General features: G+C 41.3%; 2 protein-coding genes across 3 annotated transcripts; one reads left to right on the forward strand and one right to left on the reverse strand.

The window, feature by feature from the left end:
- Window positions 1-102: 102 nt before the first annotated feature.
- LOC306971076 (endonuclease domain-containing 1 protein-like) lies at window positions 103-5902 on the reverse strand. Of its 2 annotated transcripts, XM_079567219.1 has the most exons (5): window positions 5815-5902; window positions 5094-5208; window positions 4062-4125; window positions 1222-1451; window positions 103-805 (listed from the first exon to the last, which is right to left on the reverse strand). In XM_079567219.1, the coding sequence occupies exons 3-5, from the start codon at window positions 4111-4113 to the stop codon at window positions 215-217; spliced, it is 873 nt and encodes a 290-aa protein (XP_079423345.1). In that variant the 5' UTR covers window positions 4114-4125; window positions 5094-5208; window positions 5815-5902; the 3' UTR covers window positions 103-214. The 2 variants fall into 2 exon arrangements, with proteins under 2 accessions (XP_079423345.1, XP_079423346.1); XM_079567220.1 differs by lacking the exon at window positions 4062-4125.
- Window positions 5903-6048: 146 nt separating this feature from the next.
- Window positions 6049-12231, forward strand: LOC306971320 (polyamine deacetylase HDAC10-like; the record flags this gene model as incomplete). Its single annotated transcript, XM_079567560.1, has 20 exons — window positions 6049-6181; window positions 6922-7056; window positions 7156-7252; window positions 7336-7433; window positions 7593-7697; window positions 7772-7840; window positions 7918-8044; window positions 8755-8820; window positions 8901-8960; window positions 9035-9124; window positions 9202-9308; window positions 9408-9475; window positions 9546-9783; window positions 9968-10061; window positions 10289-10374; window positions 10849-10905; window positions 10991-11069; window positions 11366-11554; window positions 11959-12118; window positions 12206-12231. Exons 1-20 carry the CDS (start codon window positions 6111-6113, stop codon window positions 12229-12231), a joined length of 2022 nt encoding a protein of 673 aa, XP_079423686.1. The 5' UTR covers window positions 6049-6110.
- Between the last annotated feature and the right edge of the window lie 40 nt (window positions 12232-12271).

Genomic DNA, 12271 nt, shown 5'->3' on the forward strand with positions numbered 1-12271 from the left:
ATTTCTTATTTTATGTTTTACAGCTATAAAGGAACAAAATTTGAAAGCTGAATTGGACATTATGTCACTTATTGGGCACAACATTACGACCACATCCCTCATGACCACCCAAATGTTCTGATAACCTTGCAATGAAACAACTCAACACCTCTACTTCTGAACATGAACACCTGTACCAAGAATCATTTAAGTATTTAAGTAATTCATTATTTGTCTAATATTGCACGCCGTTTGGTGGCGCACAGTTGTCATAGAAGATTTGGAAGGTGCTCCCCACATATGTCACCCTCTTCAAAAACTCCTCTAGCTGTGACACTGTCAGCTCCTGCACTTTATTATCCTCGCTGTCATTCAGCCCGTACGATGCAAAGGCGGGAAACTTTGAGCGCTCGTCAAACGGGGCATTATGGTCGTAATTGGTACAGCAGTAAGCTGACCACAGATATCTGGGTATGCCCAGCCGATTGATATTTTGCCGCCGGATCATATGTCCAGCAGTCGTCACCCCTGTCACTACATACGCCGTGCCACGACAGTAATTGTTAAGCCGTCTGCGTATGGTGTGTTCATGGGCTTTCCAAGGACCGATGTTGAACTCGCGCACTTGAGGCACTACATTGGTTAGAGCATATGTGGCTGCTTTGTCCTCGGGTTGGGCCTGGTGTTCGTCCGGGTTCAGTTGACCACGCTCGTAGAAGACACTGTCAGAGAAGTCGTCCAGTACGGCCTGGGCATCTTCAAAGCTCTTGTGCATGGCCTCCGGTGGGAAGGGCAGCATTTCTCGAGAGCCTGATGAAAGAGCGAGCTGAAACAAACGTGTGTCATGTGGATAAACAAAATGAAAAAGTCTTACAAACAGAAATATAAAAGGCCTATTGTTTAGAGATGATGAAAGACAGTGTGTGAATTTAATTTCCTACCTTTTCCAATAATATTTTCTCTACCAGGAAAAAAAAAATCAGCTCTTTTAAGTTCAGTGTTTGTTTTTTTTTCCTTTGTGTAAGCTCTCAGTCATACAGGAGTTTTCGATCGTTGCAAAGGTTTTTACAGTCATCAAACAGACTGGGTTGCTTGAGTTTGGGATGCCTCTTATCTGAGAAGCATGAACTCAAGTCCAGCTGTCGACTCTGAAAACCTTTTATGCTACATATAAAATACAAACTAATAAAGTCTCTCTTGAATAATAAAAATAATGAGGAGACGAAGGAGAATATGACTTACCTGTGGTTCGTACATCCAGGGCACATCCACTTTCTTGGATCCATCGGAGCGTTTGAACGTGTAGGCAGAATACACGGGAATGCGGCTGAAGGTGTCGTACAGGGTGAAAAATCTGGGGTGACCGCCATAGTATTGACAAATCTTCTTAAACGGCTGATCTTCAAGTCCACGAGGCACAGTCCCCATGTACAGGAACTGCTTGCATTCGGGCGACAGCTTCTCCTCCACCTCTGCTCCAACCATCACCAAAAGAAACAGGAAACACAGTGGAAACATTGTTAAGAAATCCTCCGGCAGACTTTCAATAACTTTGCAACGCTGCAGTACTACGGCTTTTGTTTCTTCAGAGTCTGCCAACACCTCATGCAAATTTCACATGTAATTTTAATAGATACTAGTGCATTACATTTGGGTCCATTAGAATAGTAAGATAGTGGCTCATACACGGTAGTAAAACAGGCCTGGCAGTACATGGTGAAGAACATGCTGTACTTATTAGGCAATGAAACAGTAATGTTACTAATGGTCACAAAATAGTTGTGGGCACATTCATTTTAGTATGTCTTAATAACATTATACTCAATAAAAGTACTTTACTCTCAGCCTCAAACCACATGTCATACTGTATTTTGGCTGTACTCTGACATCAGTATGGTGAATGTCATCAAATATCATAAGGGAAGCCATGTTGGCGCAGAAGACACTGGAATGTTTTCTAAAACATCTGTTCCCACGACGACAGGTTGATGGTCGTGTGACCTCCGACCCTGTGGAAGCAAACACTTCCTGTTTACAATTACAACACACTGGTATCCAATGCTACAATGCCAGTTTTAATGTATCCACTTGGTTGGTCTAGTTACAAGTCAGAATGAGAATTAAATCCCAAATACTTTAAATTTCATATTGCATGCATGACTGGCTTATATTTAGTGGGCCATAATTTCAATGTTTTAGTCTTACAATAATAGGCTTGTGGGATGTAGTATTGCATGTTAATTACTATACACGTTTCTCTTGCTAAAATTAAAATTAGACATTTACTAGGAGCATTGTACAAGTGACAAAGTGAGACCATGGCATTTTCATCAACAAATCAACCTTGATATCTAAGCTGATGTGAACATTATTTGCTTTAATGAGTTAAAAAGATTCATTTAGGTCTGAATTTTATTCTATTGAAGAAAAAAAAAAAGTATCATAGAGATGGCTCGACAATAAAATAGTTCATTGTTGCTCTGAAAGCTGACATTGAGCACCCTACCTGAAAATCAGGCTTTTAGTTCAGTAGCTCAACTCATGATGTGGCACTGGCAGCGGTTTATGAAAATATTTCATTCAACGCAGGGCAGTGTAGTGGTTGTTTTGACCCGTGCGTGAACACCACTAAGGGCCATTTAAATTAGCATTATATTACGGCCCTGTTTAAAACCAGAGCCAACACAGCTGTGTGAACTACTGTACTTATGTTTGCAGTGGTTTATGACAGACACAAACAAACTAGGCCTTTTTTTTTGTGTCTGTCTTTCTTTCTTTTCTTTTTAGACATGCACTTCTCATTCTACTTTTATGCAGCTCCCTGACCATACCTATGAGGGCTGTAGTGCGTATTTACACAGTTTATACAATGCATGTTTGAGCCTGAAACACTGACTCTCTTACAAAACAAAGAGTATTTGAGTTTGCACAGGTTCGGCTACATGCACCTTTGGCTGGGCTTGTTGGTCGCTTGGCCCCATGGAGTTGTGTGCACACGTGGGGGGCAGAATGAGGCAGGGGAGACCATGGGTTATTGTGTCTCACGGGAGGACAGCGTGTTTGTCCTGGGGTTGGGGGAGGAGGGGCAGTATTTGCAGGTCTCGTAACTGTGTTTTGGGGTGGTCCCGTGTGGGGATGGAGAGGAGAGGAGGGTCCGGTGTTGATACATGTGTGCGCTTTAGGGGGACAGGGCAGTGGTATATAATCGGAGGGAAGCAGACACAGGCTTAGAGCTGCCTGCTGTGAGTGGAGCAGTGACGGAAGAAAGTTTTGTTGGAGATGCTTGACCATGCCTGAGGAAAAACTATTATAAGGTGAGTTCATATTATCTTTTCAAGTATTTTCATAACCTCTTAACCAAGTGCGTTTTCTCCAGTTCAGATTGACCCAAATCTAAAGGGCCAGTGTAACGCCTCATTTGAAAGCTAAGACTGACAAAATAAAACAGATCTTTTTCCTCGTATTGTTGTCACTTTTTCGAGTTTCTTTTCCATTGCTTTTATGTTGCATTTTTGTCCCTTTTCTTTTGCTCTTTTGTCAGTTTTTCTTCACTTTTTTGTTGATATTTTGCAGCATTTTCATCCCTTTTTTGTAGCGGTTTTGTCCCTATTTCTATTGCTCTTTGCCTTGCTTGTTTGTCACTTATTTGGTTACGTTGTTGTCGCTCTTCTGTTGCATTTTAATCCTTGTTTTCCGTCTCATTTTTTTGTTATTTTGACACTATTTTCAAGAAGCTTTGACATTTGTTCAGGTGGGGGTTAAGCGTTTAACCTTATCCTATTGTAATAGTTCATTTCACATGGCATTAGAGCAACAACTTTCTATTCGGTTGCGTCATGTGTAATATTTGACTCCAAAATATTCCTTTTCTATTCCAGATCTTTCAAGAGAGTAATATCGTATAAAGTAGAGGCTGACGTGCACTGTGGACAACTGTAGCCCCCCCTGCAGAGCTGATAATGGAGTCTGATGAATTCAACTATGATGCAGACTACCTCTCCACACCAACGCCTCTTCCATCCTTCCACCACTGTGACTACAGCGAATGGACTCCTTCTCTCTCCATCATCCCAGCTGTTTACCTGCTGGCCTTTCTTGTTGGCAGTCTCGGCAATGGACTAGTCCTCTGGGCATACCTGGACCGGCCTGATGGAAGACAGAAAATAGGCCAGAGTAGAACTTCCAAGTTGTGTTGCTTTACAGTGTGCAACAATGAAGTCCCCCAAAACACTGGACAACCAAGATCAAGTTGTAGGCCAAGGTCCCTAATGTCAACAGTCTCTTATCCTCCATCTATCCCGCGCCCAACTCGCTCTCTTACCGAATCTCTAATAGCCAGTTTGGCCTTAGCTGACCTGTGCTTTCTTGTCACTCTCCCCCTATGGGCGGTCTACACTGCGCTGGGCTACCACTGGCCCTTTGGACAACCTTTATGCCAAATCAGCAGCTTTCTTACAGCCCTTAACATGTACGCCAGCGTCTTCAGCCTGAGCATGCTCAGCGTGGAGCGGTACTGGGTTTTGACCGGGCGCAGGCATTCAGGGCACCATCCACAACAAAGATTTCCCACGAGAGCAGTACTAATCATCACTGGTGTGTGGGTGTTGTCATGTGTCCTAGCGCTGCCTGGTTTGCTGCTACGCTCTGTTAAGGAAATCGAGGCCGCTGCTGATGACTGGCAGGAGGAAACAGTGCATCCAACTCATCCTGGATTATTTTTCCTCTCTTGCCAAATGGACTACTCTATGTTAATTGGAGAAGACTTGGATGAAACTGAAAGAGAACATGCAGAGATGTGGTGGGCTGCGACTCTGAGCTTGAAATCAACACTAATTGGTTTCCTTTTGCCACTTATCATTTTGCTCATATGCTACTGCTCACTGGCCAAACTCCTCAACAAGCATTTTGGAAGAGGCCCCCGTCCCGATCGCAAACGACAGCGCCGACTCCTCAGGGTGATAGTGACTTTAGTGCTTGCTTTCTTCTTTTGCTGGCTGCCTCTACATGTGAATAAGACAGTAGCTGTTCTGCTGGGGTTTGGGTTCATACCATACTCGTGTACTTTGGATACAATACTACTGAGTGCACAGCCCTACGTGACCTGCATAGCTTACCTCAACTCCTGCCTCAACCCGCTCCTCTATGCAGCCTGCGACCCGGCGTTCAGGAAGAGGTGTAGGGGGGCTTTGTTCTTCTTGTGCAACATCAGGAGGCGACGAGAAGAGAAATCTGGGATCGAAAAAGAGGAAGGGGACGGAGGGAAGGAGGAAAAGACACAGGAAACTGCAGATCGGACAGAAGAAGACAGGCTAGGTTGAGTATGTGTTGGCAAGAGACTGTGAACTGTAAACATGACCGTTTTATAAATAAGTGTAAAATGATCTACAAAACACGGCATACCCTGTGATTGTAACAGCATCCATTGCTAAACTTAATAAAAATAAACATCTTTTAGAGTTCTCATAAGAAAAATGCCATCACTTCCTGTGAAAAGATGAGTCTAGTAATGATCTCAGGCAGGCAGGCTTTCATGGAATGACCTTTGTTATTCTACACCTGTTTATATGGAGGCCTCTTTGTAAATACATTTTTATTGTATTTTAATAAAGTATTCTTATAATTTCTGTGTCTTTACCAATTTAACAAACACTTTTTTGTAATGTTTGTGTGCTTTTGCAATAGTAGTGTAATGTTTTCTTCTCTTTATAAGCTTCTGCATTTTAGTAAAAAACAAAACCTGATTTGACCTCAAGATTTGAATGAGTTACAATTCTGCAAGAAAAATATTTAACACATATTTACAACGTTATTACATTGTTATACTGTTGAGCTTACCAGTCTTGTCCAGCAGAGGGCACACAAAGGCATTCATACATACATTCCTACTGTTTTAGTTTACTTCTGTACTCGTGCACACCGTGCACACGGTTCATCATGGACTTCTGATAAGGTTTTTTTTTTTAGGCCCAATTGTTCATGTGGCTCCATAGATTTCCTTCATCCACATATCAGTTTTCAGGAGTTTATCCCATGCGTGCAACCTCTGCGCGCTTCGACTCATCTGTTTGCGACTTACGACTCCGCACATCTCCAAGTTCTGCTGCAGCTCTTTGCACGGGAAGTTTGCAAAAATGAACCCTGTAACAGGAACAGCTCTTATTTATGATGCGGAGATGACCAACTATAAGCTCCTCTGGGTCGAGTGAGTATCTGTGCGCGGCAGCGAAACACATTTGCACGATGGTCACTGAACTACTCCAGTAAAGTCTGAGTGTGATGTTGTAAAATAATTTAGTTAATGTATAGCATTTTAAATACCCATCAGAAAATTGTTAATGCGAATAAAAAGCGCGATGGTGGAATCCAAGTGTTGACTCTATGGCTGAATCACCACTTTCAGAGAGTGGGGGAGGAACCACGTGTTTGAGTTGTTGTTTCCAGTCGACGCATATGATGATGATACACTGTCTTGTTTGTAAAATGTTTAATGTTTATTCAGAGATTTATACCAACTCTTAGTGTATATCTGTTTATTAGTAGTATGTATTATTTATGCTTCAATAATAAATCATGTTACACAATGTAGCTTGTGCTTGTGTAGACTTTGTTCTTTTGATTGAGTGATTTTATTGATTTAGTTTGTATCTGATTTTTTTTTTTGTGTTAGACAATGAAAACCAGGCGCTCTTTTCCTTAGAGGTCCTAAACAGCTCAGTAATTGCAGGTCAAGGGCCAAACTCAAGAATAATGTTTTGTAAATAGATCATATGCATTCAAATTCAGGACTTATCATCTTCTATTGCTCTTTACAAATCTCTGCTCGCCTTTGTGGCCAAATCAAACCTAGAAACTTTGACTTACAAGGCTGTGTTGGATGTGTTAATGCCTACCTATATAATATCATATTCTAATATTATAATTCTGCTTTTATTTTTCTCCCAGCCCAGCATGTAAGATAGAGGTCCCTGAACGCCTCACTGTGAGTTATGAAGCTTTAGTAAAAGCCGGTCTGGCTGATCGCTGTGTTTCCGTACCTGTTCGAGAGGCCACAGAGGCAGAGATCCTCCTTGTTCACAGGTTTGATTAAAACACATTTCAATAGTCTATATAGTCTTCGTCTAACTTAAAATAAATTAAAATTCTTTATGAAAAAAAGCCATTTATTTCGTTTAACAGCGAGGAATATCTGGAAGCTGTGAAGAAGACTCCTTATATGACTCTTGAAGACTTGCAGGAGTTTACGTTGCAGTATGGGGATGTCTACTTTCACCCTGTAAGTGCTATACATACATAATCACTGTTTACTCACATTAATTGGAAATGTATTTGCCTGACACTTTCTGTTTTATTTGTCAGAACATATACCATTGTGCCAAACTGGCTTCGGGGGCCACTCTGCAGCTGGTTGACAGTGTGATGACCGGGAAGGTGAGGAATGGCATGGCTCTGGTCAGGTGAGACTGTTCAATGAATACAAGCAAGAAGGTTTACGAAAATATTACTCACTTTTACTATAATATTGCATTTTTTAACATTTAATGCTTGGTTTGCTCAAAGATAATAAAAGGTCCACAAACACATTTGACATTATTCTCTATTCTTCCTGACACTAGACCTCCAGGACATCACAGCATGCGCAGTGCAGCCAGCGGTTTCTGTGTATTCAACAACGTGTCAATTGCCGCTAAATATGCTCAGCAAAAATATGGTGTTAAAAGGTATTCCCTGAACTGATTTAGGACATGACTGTCAGTGTACTATGAAGTAATAACACAGGCTTTTTGTTTGTGAGGGTGTTGATAGTGGACTGGGATGTGCACCATGGTCAAGGCGTGCAGTACTGTTTTGAAGATGACCCCGGGTGAGGCTTTTTATTTATCAACTGCTATTGTTTCCCTGAGGATATAAACTTAACATATTTTGCTACTAATTTCCTAGTGTGCTCTACTTTTCCTGGCACCGCTTTGAGCATCAGAAGTTTTGGCCTAATCTCAGGGAGTCCGACTTTGACATTGTTGGCACAGCAAATGGAGCAGGATTCACAATAAATGTACCATTGAATAAGGTTAGATTCAATTACATTGACTTTTCTGTTTTCATAAGTTTTGTTTCTACTTCTAGTAAATACTGATAACACTTTTTGTTTTACACTACCTTTGATACATTTTACCAAATTTCGTACAGTGTAATGTGCTATGTAATAACGTGTAATAACTTGTACCTATGTAGTACATACTCCATAATAACTGGTATTAGCCGTTTGGGTATCGCTTTATTTTATACTACCTTGATACATTGTACCTAACTAAATTTAGTGCAATGTAATGAGCTTTGTAACAATCTGTAATAACTTGTACCTATGGTTTAGATACACAATGGAATAACTTGCATTAGTACTTTGTAGGACACGAGACCCTTAGGGTTAGGGTTAGACTTTTGTCTTATTACATTATGTACTACAAACTACAAGTACAAGTTATTACACATTGTTACAGTGCTCATTACATTGTACTAAATTTAGTTAGGTACAATGTATCAAGGGTAGTGCAAAATAAAGTATTACCAGAGTTTGGAGGTACATAATGTAATAGGACAAAAGACTCTAACTCTAAGGTCTTATGTTTTATTACATTATGTACCTCCACACTGCACATTATTCCATAGGTAGTTATTACAGTAGTTATTGCATAGCACTGTACATTGTGCTAAATTTGGAAGGTACAGTGTATCAAGAGTAGTGTAAAATAATGTTTAGTCTAAATACTTTGTGTTCAGGTGGGAATGGAGAACAGTGATTACTTGTCTGTCTTCCTTCATCTACTTTTGCCTGTTGCTTATGAGGTAAGGAGAGCATTTGAATGAGAATTTGCTGAACACCACAATCTCAATATATAGTATTTTTGTTGCACGTGTTCTTCTAGTTTTGTCCTGAGCTGGTGTTGGTGTGTGCCGGATTTGACACAGCCATTGGCGACCCAGAGGTTCCTAAAAATGCAATAGAGTAATGACACGTAATGAGATGAATGGATTACTTACTAATACGTTTAAATTTCAGGGTGAAATGCGTGCAACACCGGATGTTTTCGCACACCTCACTCACCTCTTGATGAATCTCGCTGATGGAAAAGTGTGCGCTGTTTTAGAGGTAGGTCAGGCTCATATTTGCTGTCTTTACATCAAAACGATGAGTTGTGTTTTTAATGTTGAATTTCTTTATTTTAGGGAGGTTATAATTTGAAATCCCTTCCTCAGTCTGTGTGTGAGACCGTGCAGACGTTGCTCGGAGATCCACTGCCTCGACCAGTAAACCTGGAAGGTCCCTGCAAAAGGTCGGTTTAATAATGCAATGTCTGACAGTGATCATAGCTGCACTGTCAAGTCCTGCTGTTCTGATACTAAGTTTAAATCTCAATGTCTTTTTTCCTCAGTGCTCTTGAATCTCTGCATTGCGTCCGGGCGGCTCACAGAAAGTACTGGTCCTGTCTCAACCATGCAGGTACACAGTCAATCACACAATGTTCCCGATAGTGCCTTTGAAGTTTCCGTGAATCATTGTGTCCTTCCAGGTGATCTACCCTCCGGCGAACTCAGCACCAAACGCAGTAAATCGGCGGAGGATGGAGATCAAGCAGAGATAAACGAAGAGGAGAAAAAAACTGACGACATAGTTTGGCCGGATCCTCCTAAACGCGTGACTCCTAATGTTCAGACGGCTCTGGTGGTCCCTGATGGCACCGTCTGTCCTGAAGGATGTCAGTGGTTCTGCCCATCTGAGGATCCTGACCCAAATTTAATGAAACAACTGTTGGTAACACTGCAATACATAGATCAAACTCAAATAGTTATAATTGTACCTTTCACATACTGTACATAATTCTAGCTTTGTGGCTTTAATCTAAAATATAAACATCATTATGAAAAGGATACCCATTTCTGTGATGCATTATTAGTTCTAACTTAAAATATATCTCTTTTTTTGTCATTGCAGGAGAGAAAACTCAGCCCTAGATACTGATGATACTGATGTCCTCACAACACTCTCCAGTCTAATTGCTCTAATGGACCAAATGGAGAAGAACGAGGTACAGTGAAAGTCAGAACATGTTTTTTTCCTGTCATAATTTGTGTTGTGATGTGCATCTGGCGCCTGTGTGCATGTGTGTGTGTGTGTGTGTGTGTGTGTGTGTGTGTGTGTGTGTGTGTGTGTGTGTGTGTGTGTGTGTGTGTGTGTGTGTGTGTGTGTGATTCCCTGACCTGGCCAAATCAGCAGCATCAATGATCTGCTTTCATTATATTGAATTACTTTCAGATCCGCAGTGGCCTGGCTCTGGTCCATGATGTCTCTATAGTGATGAACTGGGTTGTCCAGCATGCTGCGACTTCCTCCTGCAAGCGGTATGAGGGATTTGACATGATTTTTTTGATCATGTACTATTTATTAGGCAAGCTTAGCATGAGCGGGGGGAACAGCAGGGAGAAATTCAGCAAATTATGGGATCAGGGACGGCAAAGTGCACTGCAGACTAAACCCCTTAAAATGTATACAAGTAATTCTAATGTATACTGCATGATCGTTATGTAAAAGGGGAAATAGGGGGAATAGGCGGTAGGCACAGCTTCTTCCTTCAGCCTACTCCTTTTGAGCTTCCATACTGTAATGAAATGAAAAATGAATGTAAACTGTTCAAATAAACTAAACTAAATATAATCTAACTAACTATTTATATATATTGTAATGCATTATCTAGTGTAGTGTTGTGCCGCTAGATTAGAGCATCCCCCCTCCTAGAAGAATGAGGGGGGGTATCAACTGGGAATTTTACAAAACCAGGTGTTGAATTTCTTGTTTTTTGTGTGTTTTTTTTGTAGAATGTTGGTTGTTTTCCTTGGTGATGACATGGTGAAAAGCTGCATTACACAAAATGGGTAATGAGACTCTAGAAATGGTTATGTATGCAATATAAAATACCCATAAGTGGAAGAATTCATCTTGGATTGTTCTTGTCTCTAGGAATGCAATGCTTGTACAGATAAGCAACAAGAATTTTGATGCAGAGACCAAAAACTACATTCCTGTGTGCTTAAAGAAGGTGATGTCTTATGCTTTAACTTGATCATAATGGGTAAAACATATACAACGTTTAAAAGGGCTGCCATGTTGCTCACTCATGCTGTAAATAACACAGCTGGAGTAGTGCTTTGTTCAATTCATGTTTGGGTAATGCACCTTCAGCTCATAAGTATGTTTGAAAGTGCAGTGGCTACACCAAACCCCAGTGCTCAAATGGTTTAAGGTTATAAAACGTAAAATGGCAATGTTTCTTGAAGCTCGTGCGATATAATGCACATATGATTAAGTTTGACGTATACTTTTTTCCTCTCACAGGGCTGCAGAGACACATCAGGGCTGATGCAGGCAGTGCTTACTCTTCTCCTGCCTCTGGGATATGAGTACGACCCCAGTCTGGTGTTGCTGATTCGCACCTCAGACTGTGGAGTTTTGGAAAGCGCATGGCAGCAGCTGACAGGCCTTTTGCAGGGTCTGGCACAGGGGCACACTCTTGTCGTTATGCAGGTAAAAGCAAATATAAAAACCACTTGCACCTACACTGTGGCAACTGCGCATATTTAAGCGCCTTCTTCTAGTATTATTAAGTTTTAAAGAGGGTGCTGGTCTCGTTCCTGGTTTTATCTTAGATTAGTCTGATTTTGTCCTATTTTAGTCCTTTGTAGGGGTGTATAAATTCATGTAAGTTAGTGAAATTGTCCTGTTTTTGTGCTCTCATGTACTCTGAAGTTATGGCCTCCAGGGGGCAGCACTCTTACTCTAATTTCAACAGTTGGCAATGTGAAATGGACTGATACAAAATTAAATGCAGTGAATGATGAAGTGGCTCTGCATGAAGATTAAAGTAAAGGAATCCCTTCCTAGCATCTACATATTGAGAATGTATGTATGATGTGATGATTCTGTCTCAGGAAAGTGAACATCCGAGTGTAGCCCCCACAGTCGCCTCTCTGTTGGGGACTCCTGCTCCAGCTCTGGGGCCTCTCTCTGCTGCTCTCTCAGAGGATGTGGAGACTGTGGAGAAACTGAGACATACACTGTGCCATGACTGGAAGCTACTACAGACCACGGGTAAGGCTGTCATTTAGTGTTGTTTAGATCACATGCCGCTTTACATTACTCACTGTGTTCTCCTTTTTTTGTTTGTAACCGTTTCAGAAACCCAGTGTGGTGGTGACGGCTGACACGAGATGGCGCATACCTAATTTCCTCACTTTCCTAAAG

The sequence above is a fragment of the Gobius niger genome (assembly GCF_951799975.1).
Source record: "Gobius niger genome assembly, chromosome: 12".
NCBI lineage: Eukaryota > Metazoa > Chordata > Actinopteri > Gobiiformes > Gobiidae > Gobius > Gobius niger.